Source organism: Colletotrichum lupini, chromosome 1 (assembly GCF_023278565.1).
Source record: "Colletotrichum lupini chromosome 1, complete sequence".
Taxonomy (NCBI): domain Eukaryota; kingdom Fungi; phylum Ascomycota; class Sordariomycetes; order Glomerellales; family Glomerellaceae; genus Colletotrichum; species Colletotrichum lupini.
In genome coordinates, this window is record NC_064672.1 from 3816294 (window position 1) to 3834858 (window position 18565).

Sequence of the window (18565 nt, forward strand, 5' to 3'; positions counted from 1 at the left end):
CAAACCACAGATGCTCCGCCCGTGACACTCTCTCGCGACCAGGCGCCCGTCGCCCTTCGAGGCCATCGTCGACTACCACATCCTCCTCCGCCATGAACGCCGTCGACGCTTCAGACCACTACGAGGTCTCCTCACACGAGGCCACCCCTTCCCTCTTGTCCATTGTCATCGACACGAACCCTCGAGCCTGGGCCGCCCTCAACGATATCCTCCCACTTTCAAAAGCCATCGCCAACATCCTGGTCTTCGTCAACGCTCACCTCGCTTTCAGCAATGCGAACCAGGTCGCCATCATCGCCTCTCACAGCAACCGTGCCGTATGGCTCTACCCTTCAAAGCCTGGCGCCGCCACAAACGGCAGCGCAAACTCTGAAGATGTCGCAATGACGGGCATCGACTCCTTTGCGCCGACCCCCAACCAGTCTTCGGCCAACAAGTTCCCTCAATTCGCCCAGATCGAGGCTGCCGTCATGGCCGCGATGCGCCAGCTGGTCGACGCAACTACCGAGGCCGACCTAGCCTGCACGACGACACAGCTCTCAGGCGCCCTCACCCTCGCCCTCACACACATCAACAAGACCTCTCTCTCGCTCAACGAGACCAACAAGGCCCCCGACGTGGCCCGCCCGACCTCCTCCGCCCTCAGCCGCCTCCGCGCCCGAATCTTTATCCTCTCCGTCTCCGACTCGGAGCCCGTCCAGTACATCTCCACCATGAATGCCGTCTTCGCCGCCGCCCACTCCCAGATCCCCATCGACACCCTCGCCCTGTCCGGCGACGCAACCTTCCTCCAGCAGGCGAGCTACATCACCGACGGCACCTTCATGCAAGCCGCCAGCCCACACGGCCTCCTCAGCTACCTCATGTTCGCCTACTCCGCCGACGCAGAGGCTCGCTCTTCCCTCATCCCGCCAACCCATCACACCGTCGACTTCCGCGCCGCCTGCTTCTGCCACGGCCGCGTCGTCGACACGGGCTTCGTCTGCAGCATCTGCCTCAGCATCTTCTGCGACGTGCCCGAAAACTCAGAGTGCCTGACCTGCGGCACGAAGCTCTCTCTCGGCAGCTATGGCGCCAAGCCTGCCGTTATACCGCGGAGGAAAAAGAAGAAGAAGAAGACGGTCCTGGCCAACGGCCATATCAGGGAGGAAACGGGCAGTGCGGCGGGCACCCCCCGTCCAGGATAAAACACATGACACAAAGCATGGACATCATTCGAGTGATGGTTAATACGGGCTGGCCTTAAATCAGAAGCACCGCCAGGAGTGCGATCAATGTGAATAGGCAGCCAGCACGACACGATGCCGCCAGCCTGTTGCCCATGGCTCGAAGTCTCAAGGCGGCTCCGTATCGCGAGTGGCACCCAGTTACTCGAATCTGATCATAGCGAGTAGCGAATTCCATCGCAGACCAAGGGGCGGGACTGCATGGATATACTTCGTTTCTTGAGGTCCCTCAGAGTCGCACGAAATTTAGCAGATAACGGCCCGTCGTTGCGATTGGATTGAATCGGGCGTTTAGGACATATAATGGCACAATAGAGTTCCCTCTAAAGAGAGGAAGGAATTGAAATCCCGAACAATGCTTCATAAACATCTTATTTCTTTGGAAAATCATATGCCTGAAGCATATTTCTTGTTTTCTGCCTGAGTTACCCTCCAGATGATGATGCTCTAGGAGGAATGCATGCTGCACTAAGAAGGGGTATCACTACCAAGTAAGAATAACTACAATCGCTCCTGGCTCTCTCAGGTCTAGCCGTGTTGATGTTCAACTCTGCGCCATTTGACCACGAAAGTGTGCCGTCTAAACTCATCATCTTTGGCTGTGCTCGTTCAACCCCCGGCTAAGCACATCATTGTCCCTGCGTTCATGTGCCAAGATCGACTCGTATTCTTCGAGCGCCTCGCGTGACTTGAGCTGACTCTCCAAGACGAGACATGACGCACACGGGCTCCTTATCGGAACCACCCATCGAGGCGAGTGCGAAAGAGTCAGTGTTGTGGGCAAAGTATAAGTAGTACCCTGTCCGTGTCTTCTTGACTGTCATTACACCAATTGCCCCGACCGAGTTGCAGTTTTTGACGCCAGGGTGGCCCATGAAGTCGTTCGTGATGAAGGACTCCATGATAGCGTCTTCGTCCCACTCTTCGATGTCTCTGCCGTTCGGTCCACGACGGGTGCTGCCATAGATTCGTTCAGCACACCGTTGAGACGCCATGGTGGTGGCCATGTGCTCTCCCGTACCGCTGGTCACCGCGGCAACACTGACTTTGTCTGGATCTTCGGGATCGCAGGGAACGACAGCAGTACCGATGCCAACCAGAGCAGCGGGGCCTATACGTCCGCGATGCTTCATTCCGATGCCTCCAGAGGATGAACCTGCCGCAATGTTCCCTCTTTCGTCGATAGCTATGGCTCCAACAGTGTCGGTGATGACGTCCTCGTGATCCAATTCAGTCGCAGAAAACGGCCTCTTAAGTCCACGAGGGCTGCAACCCTGCAATTGTGCAATTGTGCTTGCATGTCTAGCCCCGTCTGTCCACTGAGATGACATTGTGCCATCACGATTTCCCTCTTCCGCCAAGTGGCTGGGAGAGGATGTCAGAGGGTCTCTCTCTTGCAGCAGGTGAGGTCGAGATCTGTTGACGGAGGGTGTTGAGGCTCCTACGTGACTCAATGGGGATCTCTCAATTGTTGCCCTCGGAGGTGTAATCCGAGGATAGCCCTGCATCTGCTCGGGCACCGGTGAGCCTCGGTGGGGTGAATCTGGCTGGCCCTCGTTCCATGTTCCATTGAGAATAGCATTGGCATGGTCTCTCTGCTGACTTTGGTAGATCCGGGAGGGAACCGTTGTCGGCATGTTGTCATACTGCTGACAGTTCTCAGCTGGTTCCTCGAGTGTTTTGCGGGTGCCTGCTTGCTTGACTTTGTCCTCAGCTCGTTTGAGATCCTCCTGCCAGCGTAGGAATCGATCTCTCGCGTTCTTGGATATGAGGTAGTCATTGGGCACGATTTGCATCCCATTTTCCACCGAGAAGTTTTTGGCGCCCTCCCCTACCAAGATGTTCGGGGGTACTCGACGCAACGATAACGGCTGGTTGCTCTTGTCTAGAATCAGCTTTGCGAGACAGATTGGATTTCTGATGTCTGCAGGATCAATGTCAGCCAAAGTCTCGGCTTCAACAATCGATAATCAACTAACTGGGAACTGCTCCGCAGGCACCGCTTCTTCCTAAATGGTCAACGATAGTTGCATCGCATTCCACGGTCCCGTCCATCGACAAATTAGAGCCATAACCCGCGTTGGTGATTTCTTTGTCTTCGAGGACACGCAGAGCAGCTTCGACAGCTTCCGTTGCAGTGGCACCTGATTTGAGGAATTTCATCCCCATGGAAGCCGCACTGGTGATGTTAGCATTGATGCTATGAAGCTCTGGGGGTCAACGTACTCGCTGCAAGCCTCTAGATGGACTCGCTCGTTCTGATGACTGTGAAAGCCGGCGCCGGCGTGGATGAAGATAGCACCCGTAAATTTTCCTTTGTGCTTCCGCTTGAACACTCGGTCGACTGTGCCATCAGCACCTCCCACCTTTTTTGGACGGTTGGTTCTGGGACCTTGGACCTTGGTGTTTTCCGAAGGGGTTATTTCACCTCCCGCAGCTGTGGTGGCCGGGGTGTGCTTAATCTCAGGGGCCAGCCTTTCCATTCCACTGTCAGCCCGGCCGAGCTTGGCTTCCGAGCCCTGAGAGTCCCCCTTCGGTCGCTGGTGCAGAAAACACTTGACGGTTGTGTCGGTGGGGAGTATGGATGGCGTTGCTGGCTACGAGCTTGCGGTCCACATTGGCTGCAGCGCAGTGTGGCTTTGAGTTGGGAGAAAGTGATGCTCAAGTGTGGCCTGGCAGGCAATGATAGTCGATAATTTGGGGATAAAACTTGAGGTGCCGGGTTGGTCAGTCGACAGTGCTGTTGAGAACCAGGCCCGAAGTCGTGCTATTAAGACTTGATGGCTGGAGCACCTAGCCAATGCACCCCAAATGATATAATGCTAGGACGCAACGATCGTTGAAGGCTTGTCCCCGGGGCAGTTCGACAACCATCTAAGAGATGGAGCGGAAAGGTGGTCTTAGGTCAAGAGGAGAAACGAGGTATGAGAGATGTGGCTTAGGAAAATAGCCAAGGAGAAACTGCAAGACTTTCAGGTCTAGAGGGGTTTCCGCATCAGTTCAGAAAAGCCGAAGTGCCGACTGTTGAAGAAGGAAGGGTCGTTGTGTAAGGCGGTTGCAGAGCATTCAGTGGAATCTAGTATGTCCAGGCTCCTTCCTGAGGCCACACGTTCGCTTAACAAGGCCAGAAGGAGAAATAAGCAGTGAGGTGAGTTCTTTCGGTCAAACTGTCAAATGAGGTATCAGGGCAGATGCCTAGTCAATGTTGAAATGTCCTGCACAGGTAAAAAGGAAAAGACTGACTCCAGCGAGTCGAAGATTGCAGATGTCTTCTACTTTGTCCAACCGCTTCTGACTCAAAACCTAACGCAGGTAGATGGTTAAATTTTAGCAGAAGCAGTGATTCCCTGTATTCCAGTCCACGCAAGAAATGAAACGGCTCTATATTTCCTGATAGACCGCACGGCATGAGCGATCGAGTGTCGTTGAATCTCGAAGCAGTACAACCTGCTTAGCTAAGTTGATTACAGTGTTGCATAACAGTGCATACCAACATACACCGTCTTTCCTCCCTGAATGTCTTGGTGGGGCTCGGTGGTGGGGCACCGACCTCTCCCATGGCTGGAGAGTCCACCCACTCTGATGCACAGCCGCAGGTTGGGAGCTTCCATCGGTGACAAGGCACACACTTCCGGCTACCTTGGGACGTACGTCGTAATCAACTCCACGACACATCCAACGCCTCGACGACCTGTTCACCTTTGATTGATGCCGCAACTGAGCTAGAGTCTCAACGAGCGCATCCGAAAACACATTCACGATGGCGAACCAAACGCCTGCCGTTGTCATGGACAAGTAAGCCACCAATGTCACCCTGCCCCGCATCCCCCGAGGCAGACGTCAGTGAGACCATCACCAGCTAACGGGTCATCAACAGCGGCACGGGATTCTCGAAGCTCGGTATGCCAATTGAACAGCTCTATCACACAAATTCCGATTCCTATCTCTGACGTCTTAATCAGGTTTCGCCGGCAACGACTCCCCGTCCTTCGTATTCCCGACCGCCATTGCGACGAAAGGTGCTGCTGGAAGTGCAGGAGGAACGGGCTCCGGCCGTCCAGCTGTCGCGAATAAGCCATCCTTCCTGACCGGCGGCGCAGGTGCGGGTGGCCACTTAAACTCGAAGCGCGGAACCGAGGACCTCGACTTCTTCATTGGTGATGAGGCCATTGCTGCTTCTGGAGGACCCGGTTAGTTGGATGCGACGGACGCGTTCTTGGATGACAGCTACTGACCGAGATTCAGGCTATGGTCTTCACTACCCTATCCGTCACGGCCAAATAGAGAACTGGGTTAGTCATGACAAGGCTTCGACTGTGCTGGACTTGAGCTGATCGCTTGCAGGATCACATGGAACGGTTCTGGTCCAACTCCATCTTTAAATACCTCCGCGTAGAACCCGAAGATCACTTCTTCCTCCTCACCGAACCGGTACGATACGGGATACCTCTTTACAAGCCGCGGAAGAGTCCAAGCTGACTTTGTCATAGCCCCTGAACCCCCCCGAGAATCGCGAGAACACGGCCGAAATCTTCTTCGAGTCCTTCAACTGCGCCGGTCTGTACATTGCCGTCCAGGCTGTGCTCGCCCTTGCCGCTTCATGGACCTCTTCCAAGGTCCACGACCGATCTTTGACCGGTACGGTCATTGACTCTGGTGATGGTGTTACCCACGTTATCCCTGTTGCTGAGGGATACGTCATCGGATCCTCCATCAAGTCGATCCCCATCGCAGGTCGCGACCTGACCTACTTCGTGCAGTCGCTGCTGCGTGATAGAGGCGAGCCGGACTCGTCGCTCAAGACGGCTCAGGAGATTAAGGAGCAGCACTGCTACGTCTGCCCCGATATTGTCAAGGAGTTCTCTCGCTACGACCGGGACCCCACTCGCTTCATCAAGCACCCGGTGCTTCACCCTGGCGGCCGTCAGGTCTCCGTCGACGTCGGATACGAGCGTTTCCTCGCCCCCGAGATCTTCTTCAACCCCGAAATTTACAGCTCCGACTTCCTCACGCCCCTCCCCACCGTGGTCGACAACGTCATTCAGGCTTCCCCTATCGATGTGCGTCGTGGTCTCTACAAGAACATTGTTCTTTCCGGCGGAAGCACCTTGTACAAGGACTTCGGTCGCCGCTTGCAGAGAGATATCAAGCAACTGGTCGATGCCCGCATCCGAGCCAGTGAGGTTCGCAGCGGTGGTGCTAAGTCTGGTGGCTTGGAAGTCCAGGTTATCACGCACAAGAGGCAGAGACATGGTCCCTGGTTCGGTGGTAGTTTGCTGGGACAGACGCCCGAGTTCCGTTCCTACTGCCACACCAAGGCTGAGGTAAGCCTTTCATTCATCCTCGTTTTGAGCGCTGTTGCTGACTTTCTTTATAGTATGAGGAGTATGGCCCGAGCATTGTTCGACGGTTTGCGTTGTTGGGCGGCCCTGGTGGTTCATAAATCTGGGGATTAGTGCTATAGAGACTGCGAGCCAATATTTATCTCCAAAAGGCTACCACCACCACTATTTACGAGAATCAAAATCATGACCACTTCCTGTCATGCCTTTCCTGCACGTGCGAACGAGGAGCCGTCCTCGTTCCTTAGCTGGGATGGGTACCCAGAAAACTGCTGTATTGTGTCTTGTCATCTCATCTTGCTCCGTCCACTCGAGATGCATTCGACGAGAGCAGACACCTGCCTAGAGTGTTTGGTCGATACAGCTCACCACGCTATGTGCAGATTCATAGCCACGATTGTGCTTGATGCAGAGCACAGAGTCAGCACAGTCACTGCACGATGATCCTTCAGTGTAAGAATCATGACCAGTCGCTAGATGAGATGGGCTACGCCCATTCCCTCCTGTATCTCAAAATTATAACAGTTTGAGTTCATGCACTTCTAGTCAGCTGGGAAGACTCTAGAGTATTGCCCTGCTAACTTGCATGCCAAGACTGATGTTCGTGAGCATTTGCGGCTTGAACTCTGGCGACTATCAACATTGGGCCATCTTATAGCCAGTCTGCAAAAAGTCAAGAGCTTCTCACAAGTGTCACAAGCTCAAAGAAAACTGCAGAGTGTTTTCCAAATTTGTTCATTACTCGTTTCCAATAGAACGAGAAAGATATATATATCATACACGCTGAACTCCCTCCCAGGTTAGGTATCCTAAGCAAAAGCCCCTTTGAAAAAAAAGACGTCAGATTCATCCACTCGCCCGCCGTGAAACACAACCACTGCCGCCGCCACCCAACCGCCGCCGTTAAGGCCCCAACCTTTTTGGTCTCTCAAGAGTTCACATTACGCCCCCACAACTTTTTGTTTCGAGATCTTGCCTCGTTCGTCTTATTTGCTGGTGTCGACGACGTAGCGGCCGGCAATCTGGCCCTTCTTCATCATGTCAAAGACCTCGTTCAGCTGGCTCAGGCCGACGGTCTTGAACGGTGCGTTGATGAGGCCGCGGCGGAAGAACTCGAGGGCCTCGGCGGTGTCCTTGCGGTTACCGACGTAGCTGCCCTTGATGTTGATCATGCGGATGACGGTGTCGAAGACGGGGGCGCGGAGGTAGGCGTTGGCGGGCAGGCCGATGCAGACGACGGTGCCGCGGGAGCGGACGTACTGGGTGGCCTGCTGGAAGGGCTTCTCGCTGACGGCGAGGAGGATGACGGCGTGGGGGCCGAGACCCTCGGGGGTGGCCTTCTTGACGTCCGCGACGAGGTCGGACGAGGTCGTGAAGTCGACGTACTCGGTGGCACCGAGCTTCTTGCACATCTCGCCCTTCTCGGCGCCGCCGTCAATGGCGACGGTGTGGATGCCCATGGCTTTGGCGTACTGCAGAGCCAGGGAGCCGAGACCGCCACCGGCACCGACAATGGCGACCCACTGGCCGGCGCGGACGCCGGACTCCTTAAGACCCTTGTAGACGGTGATACCGGCGCAGAGGACGGGGGACACGGCCTCGAGGCTAACGTCCTTGGGGATGCGGGCAACGTGGGCGGCCTTTGCAATGGCGTATTGCTGGAAGCTGCCATCGACGGTGTAACCGGAGAGCAGGGCGTGGGGGCAGAGGGGCTCGTCGGCGTCCTGGCAGAAGGTGCAGGCGAGGCAGGAGCCGTTGAGCCACTTGATACCGGCGTAGTCGCCAATCTCGACGTCCTTGACGAGTTCGCCGCGAGCGACGACGACACCGGCGCCCTCGTGGCCACCGACAAGGGGCATCTTGGTGTCGAGGGGCCAGTCGCCCATCATGGCGTGAAGATCGGTGTGGCAGACACCGGAGTACTTGACGTTGATCAAGACCTCATCAGAGGCGGGCTTCTGAACGGGAATCTTCTTGTAGACGGCGGCTAGGATATCATGTTAGCGATAATATGAACGAGCTATGAGGGATGCTGTGGTTACATACGGCCTCCAGTCTTCTCGATAACCTGAGCCCATTGCTCGGTGGGGATCTCGGGAGCGGCCATTATGATGGTTTGTGTTGGTAATGTGTGTGTGTGTACGAAGATGTCTCTGAAGTACAGATGAAATCTGGGATCTTCCTATGAAGTAGAAGAAGAGATTGGAATGTAAGATGGAAGGCTGTTGAGCTTGGATCGCTTGATCTGATCAGACGGGAAACCAGAGCATGGCGACACTGGTCTTATATAGAGATGAGAGCAACATCTTGGACATGGCCAGGAACGGTGGTATAAGTGAGAAGTGGGGGTGGTGGTGAGGGTGGCAGTGGTCTGCTCTCCAACAGCTGGGGGAAGCTCGGTACGGCATCGGACGGTTCGTGTCAGGGATGGACGTTCTGGGCGAGATACTTTGGTACATCTGTCATGTCAACTGAAGCATGGCATGGTGAAGCAGTACCGGAGAGAAGGATAAAGTGGGTTGAGACTTCCAAGCCGAGAGGAGGCAAAGCAGGAAGGACTGGGAAGAGACGGCTCTGACGAGTGAGGTGAGGTGTGGTATCAGGGCCGACTGGGCATCCACTGGACAAGGCTAGAGCAAAAAACGTATGATGTTGACGACAGGCCAGGAACCGCAGTCTAAGGAGCTTTACCCCTCACAGTGGCAGAAGGAGTTCGAGACACGCCTTAGAAAACTGACAAAGTACACACCCAGTTGACACCCCCAACTCTGTGCAAAATATGTGAGGAAAGCCAAGGACACGGCCGGGTCCCAGGTGGGCCGGATCATCGCCCATCAAGCACAGCTCTGAGAGGTTGTTGGAGAACCTAGGAGAAAGGGAAGAGTGGTGGTTGGTGTCTCTGCCCGAAGACTGCCATGTACTGTGCAGTACACCTGGGTACGTACTCGTACACGCGCGGGTTGGGGCTCCCGCCGGGTTCCATTACACGGCGGCGCTTCCTGCACGTCCCGAGTCGTTCTCTGCCTGCACTTGCAGTCTCGAGGCTCGCAGTAACGGGCTGCCCGCGGTTTTGCTCCACCGGGTTGGGGGAGAAAGTTGTAGTGCTGCTACTGCTACCTTGGAAAAGAAGGCTAGGTACAAAGGGAACATTCACGCAGTATTACCCCGCGCGTTGTTAGGGCAAGCGGGAGCGTAAGAGCATGGCGGTGTCGGACCGTGATTGGCCTCAGAAGCAGCTTTCCCCAGTGCAGAGGTACCACGAAGAGGCACTCGAGGCATGTTTTGGGATGCATCGTCGATGCAACGGCTGCCGTCGACCGAAGGCGCGGATAGCGGACGACGGGCTGGATAGGCCATAAGGCGCCCCCTGGCACTTCGAGACCCTACACACGCACCACTATACACAGTAAGGCGCAGACGTGGTGTGGGATATGTGAGCTAGGATCAAGGGCGTTGGTGCGTTAGGACAGCGGGCATGGGCAGATGGAAGTTTTGGTACGTTCTCGACTCTGAGTCTCGAGGCTTCCTTCGATTGAACTTCTCGTCCATGGCATGGATAGGGGGAATGATTGACGAAGGAACCGACAACTCCACCTGACAGGTGCGGATTGACGTCGGAGCACAGCGCAACCCATAGTGAACGACGTCGAGGCGAGTGGGGAGTGGGCTTCGTCTGCAGGTCTGACTGTGAGCAGTGGGAAGGGTGGAACCACGGCCGTGTTGAGAGTTCCCTCTTCTTCCTGTTCTTGGAAGTTGAAGCATCTTTGTTTGGTTGACGGCCGTCGCCGACAGGTTGGATTGGGTTTCGTTGGCAGGTCTGTACCGTAAACTGCGTGTGTCTGCCAGCTTCGGTCCAGTATTACACACCATCAAATGCTACCTATGCCAACTTGCTTTCCTGCATGTTCTTTGCGTCTGGATTGGATCGGCGGACCTGATCTGATCTGATAGATACGAGACCGAAAGTGACGGCGAACATGCAGGCGAGGCAGCCCGAGTGGGATTCTAGCAGTATCCATCTTGAATCCATTGTGACTTGTTCCGAATTGACGCAGTTGCGAGACAGGGCCGATGGATTGCATGTTGCGGTGTTGCTGAAGAGATTTCGAGCTGTAGGGCCGAAGAACTACCAGAAAAGCACCAGATTCTAAGCTGAAGATGGAGAATCACGAGATGGGACGAATGAGATGCGGCCAAAGCCATGGCAGGCCCGCGCCACAGGAGTGGGATAACAGCACCACGGAAAGCCCATTCCCCATTTCGGGAGCTGCCGGATCCATGTCCAGATCCTCGTCGTTTGGTGAGCCTCCTTTTTTTATTCTGGGATATTCTTTTTAATCCCTCTCAGCCCGTTCCCACCTGAAAGGAACTCCCGCAATGAACAAATGTTGCTCGGAGCCATTGGGAAAGAACAACAGAAGGTCCGTCATATCATGACACCACTCGCTTGTCCAGAAAGCAGGAAACGCGGATAGTCGGGATGCGCACCTTCTTCCCCACCCTACTTTCCATGCCTTAGTCATACTATGAGTACACTGAGAATACGCCGTACAATCTCCATTCGACATTGGCATTTGGGCCATTTGGTGGTGGTGGTGATCAAGCAGTGGAAGCTCTAGTGGAGATCGACTACCTTACAGGGTCCATACACCCTTCCGCTGACGCCTGTCGCTGCGATCTCTCGGCATCTGAACGGCCTTACTGGGACAGAAGCACCCAACGCCGGGCATCGCTCGCTCCTTCTTCTACACACCACCTCATGCCGCACACCACCAAACCCGCCGAAAACAGTCCAGCTGCCTTGACCGTTCCAGGGGCCTAATTCCCGCCCGTCGACGGTTCCGTCACTGTTCATCATCATTATCAACAACATACCTATCTCACTGTACAATTCACATGCTCCGTGTCAACTTCTGCTGCACGATATCGAATCTAAAGCTAAACTCTCTCCATACAGAGCTCCAGATGATGCGTGTAATGCCCCCATAGGTTTCAGCAAACTCGACCATACTTGGCCGGACAAGTGCCAAGCAAGCAATCATGAGCCGCGTAAAAGGTAGCTAACTCGAGACGAGCCTCCCTAGGTTCTCGTGGACATTGCCTACTGCGTGCCATGTTTGCAAAGGCGCAGCAGCCGCACGAGTCTTAGTCCGAAGTCGCAGGGAGGTGGCTGCGAATAGCTTCAGAATCCTCATCTCCGTTCGCCCAGAGCGGGACCTGCGGATCATGCAGCTCGCAACCCCTACTCAACAACACCACGCCCCGTCCGACACACGATACGGCCACACAACACACATAATCCCTGGATCAGAGCAGAGGTAGGCAAACAACAAAGCATACGCTGCCTCAACACTTGGACTTACTGCTAATACCCTAGCTGGTAGGAATTTGTCCCCCCACAATCCCCCGCCCTTTGGTGCCACTTATTCACGCCTCACGCTGCAACTTCGGCTGCAAGCTCGTTGCTCATGCTGTATTCCCCCAAATTTCCGCAGCACGCTGCCACCTGCCTGCGAAACCTCCACCGACATACTCCAATAATGAGGGCCAGCCTCCACACCTTCGCTCGAAGGGAGCTTTGCAAATCCAACCTCCTGACGCAGACAATGCCCACTGCGTCTGACAGAGTTGCCCACAAGCGTGGCGGCTACGGATGGGGCCCCGCGATTCTCGAACCCTCCCCCATCTATTCCCCGCATACCGCCTATGAATAGCTGAACCTCTCACTCAAACAGTTGATCCCATCCTGCCTCAACACGCTCAGAACCCCAACCAACCACTCTTCCTGCTTCTCCAGCTTTGCGGGGAAGCTCCTGCAGCTCGAAACCCTCGGTCAACTCCCTTACTTTGCCTGCCAACAACTTACACTGTGTGCGGCGCACTATGTCTCGAGACCCCAGTCAATGATGACGCCCGGGTTCATCCCCGGATCCGGTAGTGCGGCGGCTTCAAGGACGAGCGGAGGGTTGTTCTCTGAGATTACCGGTACCCTGCGAGTTTCGGCCACCTCAGTCAGTCGGGGACGGAAACAGACGCCCAGTCTGCTCCGGAAGAGCGGAAGACACTGCCAGAGACATCTGGCCAACGTGGAGAGCCGTGAATCTGGGGCTGAGGAGACCCCGCGCAATCCCCATGGGCCTCTACGAACTACGCGGAGAAAAGTCACCTACCTTGCCATCGAATCAGGCGCAAATTCGGGGCTTCTGGCAGTAACCGATATCCCGAGCTGGGCAGTCATATGCCACCAAAATTTCTCGGTCCTGTCGAGAAGCTTTTATCAACGAAATATCCGCTTCTGGCTTTGTATTAAGTTCGACAGCCAGCACTAGATTTCGAGGAACGAGGTTGGGGCAACGGAGCTCAACACGCATCAGCCTGCCTCTCCTCTACGAAAGCGGAGCACTTTATGTCTTCCTCTCATGTCGCGGGTGGCAGCGGCATCGTTAGTCACTGCTCTGGAGCAGCCTTCCTCGAATGCCAGCATACGACTGAGCGAGATGATCATCACGGGAATTCATCGCCAGATCCAAGAAGTGATTACGAATGTCGAGACTGGACCTGGGCTGGATTGTCACTGCAAGCTTACAGGAGCCATTCAAAGTGGTGGCCATCAATTTCTTGCTATTCTTCCGACATCTTGACAAATTGCTTCATCTCAAGTGAAAAGGCATGCCGTTTACAAGATGAACGCTCCAAAGGCTGTGCACTGTCCGATCTAAGACTGACAAAGGGTTTCAAGATGGAGTGAGGACGATCATAATCCCATTGGTTATGGCAGGGCGACATCGTTTCCTTTTCGAGCCGATCGTGATACGACGGTTGCACGATACCTTGACCTGAAGTTTTGACAGCTGCGACAACGCTGAGAGTCTAACCAGAGGGGGAGAAACGGTCTGGCGTATTAGTCTACGCTGTGACCTGTCCAAGTTTGACATGAGGCAGCCCAAGCTGAAGTTTCTGCTTCGATAACCGCTCTCATCTGGTACTGATGTCAAAGCTGTCACGCACGCCACTTCCGCGTTGTCGAAATACACAAGTTCAAGGGTGCCATTCAGCACATCACACAACTTGGCATGAGGAGAATTTCGCCGACTGGCTTCCTGAAGGTGATGAACCTGGATCTGATCTCCCGCCATTGTGGAGCCAGTCAGGGATTGCGTGGGGAGCGGGCCGACAAGACTATTGATCCATAGAGTCGTACTTGGGCTCAGAAAATCATCCAATAACTGAGTAGGATCGATAGCTCAGTGGTAGAGCGAGAGATTGCAGTGACACGCAGTTTATCTCTAGGCCCCGCGTTCGAATCGCGGTCGGTCCTGTGCCTTTTGTTTTTGCGAATACCTGCCCCCAGATCCTCGAGATTAAGCATTGGAAGGCTTCCTTCAAAGCCCTAGTCCTATTTTGCCATCCTGAATTGTTTTTGGGCTTGCATGCCAAACAAGCATCCGGACGTGATGTGACACCGTCCTGTCCTCGCATCGGAAGCCGTTTAGACTCAACGGAGACATTGGCCAGTGTCATGCGGGGGCTTGGCCGAGTCCCCCCGCCTTTACAGCTCACCTTCTGCGTTGTAAGTGTCGGAACGTACGGGCAGCCCAGACGATTGACGCTGGTTTAGTGACATTGAGACAAGTGCAGTTGCATGGCAGATCCTGGGATGGTCCGTGTAAGACGCTCGATCACGATGCATGAGCTAGGTCTTCTAGCCAATCGTCTTCTCACCTGAGGATGATGACCACCAAGTCCAAACGAAACAAGTGAAGGCATACCCCAAGTGGAGGGTCGAACCTAACCGCGGCCTGAGCAAGCACACTTACATGTGCCGCTCGGTGAGGATTGAAACAACTCAGTTAAGACGATGCTGCTCCTACCTCCTGCCCAGCCCCTTGGTGCTAAACATTGGTTGTCCCTAGTTGCAGAAATTCTACAGCCTTGAATTTGCAATTCGATCTCTAAAACCTTTCTTCTCCTCAAAACCCCCTCTTCACCTGTCCCGGAGACACCTGTCATTACAGGAACCCTCACTTAGTGTAATTGCTGGGAGATTCAACTCGCACTTCCATCAAGATGGGTTTACTCGAGAGCTTGACGGCGGCTAACCCGCTCTACATCGGAGGCTCCATCTTTGGAGCCTACCTTCTCCTTCTGGTGTTCTTCAGGGTTAGAATGGAGTATCTCCTCAGAAAGTCTGGTGGTGTGAGAGCTCCAGTCATCGCTTCCAACCCCTTTACAGGTAACAATGAGAAGGGTCCTCTCCCCGCACCAAAGATCGGGCGGCTAATTAGTGCGAAGCCATTCCGGTATTCTTGCGGATTGGACGCTATCAACTTAGGCACCAGCTCCTCGAGGGATTCAACACTCTTTTCAGCGTCGCTACCCCTGAGTCTCCGAACACAGTCGAGATTGGCTTCACGGGTAAGCTCCGCTTCCTCATCACCAGAGAGCCGGAGCACATTAAGACTGTCCTCACCTCCAAGTTTGCCGACTTTGGAAAGGGGCCCATGTTTCATCAAGTCTGGTCTCCGTTCCTTGGCGACAGCATCTTCACTACGGATGGAAAGACGTGGCAGGATAACCGGAGCTTGATCCGGCCTATGTTCATCAAGGATCGAGTTAGCGACTTACACATCTTTGACAAGTGGACCAACATCATGATGGACAAGTTCCCGGCGTCAGGAGTCACCTTTGATATCTCGGATCTATTCTACCGTATGACGCTTGATGTGACGACCGATTTCCTGCTCGGACATGGTGTTAACAGTCTTGGCAAGTGAGTAGACCACTCATACCTACAATTGGCCCTGACGCGATGCTAATCTACCTGACAGCCCGAAGCATCACTTTGCACACGCATTCAACGAGGTCCAGAGTTATCAAATGTTTTACACAATCATGGCGTATGTGTCCTTGACGAAAGTGAACAGAATTAGCCGAGCTGACCCAGTGCCAGACCCTTTGAGAACATCTTGCCCCACGGAACTTACAAGCGCGGCATCAAGGTTATTGAGGAGTTTATCCACCCTTTCATCCAAGAGGCCCTGGCCTTGCCGCCATCAGAGCTCGAGAAGCTCTCCAAGTCTGACAAGGATTTCACCTTCCTTCACAACATTGCTCGTTTCACGCGCGACCCCAAGGTCATCCGCGACCAGCTCGTTGCTATCCTCCTCGCTGGTCGTGATACCACTGCTGCAACGCTCTCGTGGACTCTCTACGAGCTCTCCCGCTACCCTGCCACATATGCCAAGCTGCGCGCTGAGATCCTGACGACCTTGGGACCCAAGAGGGCACCGACCTACGAGGACCTCAAGAGCATGAAGTACTTGACCAACTGCCTCCAGGAGACTCTGCGTCTGTACCCAGCGGTGCCTTTCAATGTGCGCTCCGCGTTGACGACTACGACCTTGCCTGGCAGGAATGGCAACCCCGACATCGCCGTGATCGAGGGAGATTCAGTTGTGTACAGCACGCTCGCCATGCAGAGAAGGCGGGATCTATATCCTGAAGTGTCAGAGACGTTTGCGGACCCGGCCATCTACAGCCCCGAACGGTGGGAGCACTGGCAGCCGAAGCCATGGCAGTATGTGCCGTTCAATGGTGGTCCGAGAATCTGCGTTGGACAAAACTTTGCCAACACGGAGATGGCTTATACGAGTGAGTGCCCGTCCTTGTCCCCCCCTGCACCTTTTCATCTTTCCGTTCGGGCCATGTACTGTGAATATGGTGATATTGCTGAGCAAATGCTAACACGCACCCAGTGGCGAGGATTCTGCAAAAGTTTGACAGGCTCGAGTACCGCGGAGACTGGAACGCGCAGGTCATCAGGGCCGAGATCGTCGGCGCGCCGGGCCATGGCGTGCCTATCGCGCTTTTCGAGGCTGTCGATGGTGAGATGGCATAATTGTCAAAAAGCCGCAAAGACGGCAGCGAGTGTTTCTCAGTCCTTGCGACGATGTAACGAAAAAAGAAAAAAAGAAAACAAAGGGCCGCAGTGGCATCTACGAAAATAAATCACAAAAAAGGACTACAGCGACACTGGCTGGCTTCGTGTTAAGGGACATGGGGGTAACGAAGAGCCTTTTTTAAGGTTATAGTGAGATGAGGATGATCGACTAGAAGGGAAATAATTTTGTCGATAGTTTGATCGATTAGCGAGTCGCCGAGTCCCTCCGCGGCATGGATGTCAATGAGATTTTTTTGCGAGTTTTTGATACGCTTCATAAGGATCGTCGTTGGCTTTGCGCGGTACAGAAACGCGGCTCATTCTCTTTCTCAACATGGCGTGATACGGCAACATTGAATACGGAGTAGAGTGACGGCGACTGATATCAAAATCGGTTGTCACATATCTGAACGCGGAGTGAGCACGTCTTGCGTCGCACCCGTTCGGATCTAATTACCACCAGCCCGAGGGAGCCCCAGGGGAGAGATTCTTGGTTACGACATCGGCGGTCAATCACTGCGGTGGGAGCATTAAAGAGCGACAGGGGCCCCCGGCAGCAGCTCATTTCCATGAGCCGGTTCCGACTCGCCGCGTCCCAGTCGTATAATGAATGTCACGTATCTTGTGACCTAGTAAGCGGGCGCGGGCGCACGGTTTATGCGTGGGAGAGAGAGAGAGAGGTAAGACGGCACCTGAAGATTGATACACAAAAGTCGTTTTTGCAGGTGGCAGGAGACGCGTATGCTAGCTATGGGTGCGTTGTCAGTGTTGGTGTGTCAAGGGTTTGGATGTGAGAGATCTGAAGTCTTTAAGGGACGTGTGCCGTACGATGTTGGGGCCTCCTTCAATCTGTGCTTGAACATGAGTAGTGAAGAACGGCCGGACCCCTTTTTCTGAACGGACGCGGGGGTAAAATGATGTTTGGGCCGATGGCTGATGGCTGACGGCCAGACGTATGGATGTTTGGTTTTTCGGGGCAGGGGGCGTTCTCCCTCAGGGCTTCCTGTCAATTGAAACGGGATCACGGATAGACGGAGAGCCAGAAGTTGGGGGTCACTGGCGCTGGGCTTGGACTCTCGGAACTCCTACCGAGCTTTCTCTCTTAAGATCAAGCTCAATGGCTGTCTCTTTTGAAAAATTGGTGGCTAGAGAATGACCAGTGAGACGTGCTTGTGGAAATCACCTGGGCTATGACATCAAGAGAACAAAGGAATGGTGGACTTCTTCATCGTAGTCTTGTGAAACACGCCCCGTTCGAAGAATTCCTTTGCTCTCTCTTGCGTATGGATTGCAGTTGGTACGTCAACGGTAGCGACCGAGTAACACGAATGATTCAGGTATGACCGCTATATAGGAATGTCTGGCTGTCGTAGAGATGGTTATAGAAACGATTAGTAGAAAGTGTGCGAAGTAAGGCACTATCTATCCGTGCTAATGTGAGGTGAAGCTTCGGTGTGACGAGATTTGTGATTGGATCCTTCCCGCCAGACCGCCCTTCAATAACCCCTCCAGCTGGTGGGTTGGAGTGACCCGTTTAGGGAACAGAGTGACAGGGATTATTCAGAAAAAGAGCAAATCGACCCAGTTGGTTTGAATGCCCCCCGCCTGCCGATGTTCTCCTCTCATGCTCTCCCACACTTCTACTGGTGCTTCGAACTGCCTGCAACCCCATTCCAGGTTCTGCTCTCCCACCTCAGCTCTCCCGCCCCTACCTGCAGCAAGCTGCGACCAACAGGCGACCGTCCTTCCCACGGGACCGACAAGCACAGGGCAAGGCAACCCAGGCACCGCACATCACTTCCTTCCCACCACCACCACCACCAGGGCCCTTCCCGGCAGACTGCTCCTTCGCCCAACCGGCTCCAACCCTGAGGATTGACAGCCGACCTGCTCGCTGCTGCTTGCTAGACGTTGGAAAACCGTCCATCCGCAAAACCTCTTCACTTTTCTCGGCACATCGCGTCCTTCCTTCTTCTTCTTCACGCTCGGATACCTGCACCCTTTCTTTCTTTTTTGGAACACCCCATTAATTCCTGCAGGGCTTGGGGAACGTCTGC

The 18565-nt window shown here is 54.4% G+C and overlaps 6 protein-coding genes and 1 non-coding gene across 7 annotated transcripts; 4 read left to right on the forward strand and 3 right to left on the reverse strand.

The window, feature by feature from the left end:
• Positions 1 to 92: 92 nt before the first annotated feature.
• On the forward strand, positions 93 to 1187 carry CLUP02_01104 (transcription factor tfb4; the record flags this gene model as incomplete). The annotated part of the gene is made up of 1 exon (XM_049280146.1): positions 93 to 1187. The coding sequence occupies one exon, from the start codon at positions 93 to 95 to the stop codon at positions 1185 to 1187; it is 1095 nt and encodes a 364-aa protein (XP_049136103.1).
• A 55-nt stretch (positions 1188 to 1242) lies between these two features.
• Positions 1243 to 4100, reverse strand: CLUP02_01105 (threonine aspartase; the record flags this gene model as incomplete). Its single annotated transcript, XM_049280147.1, has 6 exons — positions 1243 to 1444; positions 1656 to 1846; positions 1916 to 3150; positions 3206 to 3405; positions 3453 to 3823; positions 4056 to 4100. The coding sequence occupies 6 exons, from the start codon at positions 4098 to 4100 to the stop codon at positions 1243 to 1245; spliced, it is 2244 nt and encodes a 747-aa protein (XP_049136104.1).
• Positions 4101 to 4986: 886 nt separating this feature from the next.
• On the forward strand, positions 4987 to 6669 carry CLUP02_01106 (actin-like protein 3; the record flags this gene model as incomplete). Its single annotated transcript, XM_049280148.1, has 7 exons — positions 4987 to 5021; positions 5104 to 5126; positions 5189 to 5416; positions 5472 to 5518; positions 5571 to 5657; positions 5717 to 6550; positions 6604 to 6669. 7 exons carry the CDS (start codon positions 4987 to 4989, stop codon positions 6667 to 6669), a joined length of 1320 nt encoding a protein of 439 aa, XP_049136105.1.
• Positions 6670 to 7554: 885 nt separating this feature from the next.
• Positions 7555 to 8675, reverse strand: CLUP02_01107 (alcohol dehydrogenase 1; the record flags this gene model as incomplete). The annotated part of the gene is made up of 2 exons (XM_049280149.1): positions 7555 to 8555; positions 8615 to 8675. The coding sequence occupies 2 exons, from the start codon at positions 8673 to 8675 to the stop codon at positions 7555 to 7557; spliced, it is 1062 nt and encodes a 353-aa protein (XP_049136106.1).
• A 1898-nt stretch (positions 8676 to 10573) lies between these two features.
• Positions 10574 to 10771, reverse strand: CLUP02_01108 (uncharacterized protein; the record flags this gene model as incomplete). The annotated part of the gene is made up of 1 exon (XM_049280150.1): positions 10574 to 10771. The coding sequence occupies one exon, from the start codon at positions 10769 to 10771 to the stop codon at positions 10574 to 10576; it is 198 nt and encodes a 65-aa protein (XP_049136107.1).
• Positions 10772 to 13801: 3030 nt separating this feature from the next.
• CLUP02_tRNA009 lies at positions 13802 to 13886 on the forward strand. The gene has a single exon. It is a non-coding gene; the product is annotated as a tRNA-Cys (tRNA).
• A 749-nt stretch (positions 13887 to 14635) lies between these two features.
• Positions 14636 to 16466, forward strand: CLUP02_01109 (cytochrome P450; the record flags this gene model as incomplete). Its single annotated transcript, XM_049280151.1, has 5 exons — positions 14636 to 14801; positions 14861 to 15338; positions 15397 to 15465; positions 15519 to 16219; positions 16324 to 16466. The coding sequence occupies 5 exons, from the start codon at positions 14636 to 14638 to the stop codon at positions 16464 to 16466; spliced, it is 1557 nt and encodes a 518-aa protein (XP_049136108.1).
• Between the last annotated feature and the right edge of the window lie 2099 nt (positions 16467 to 18565).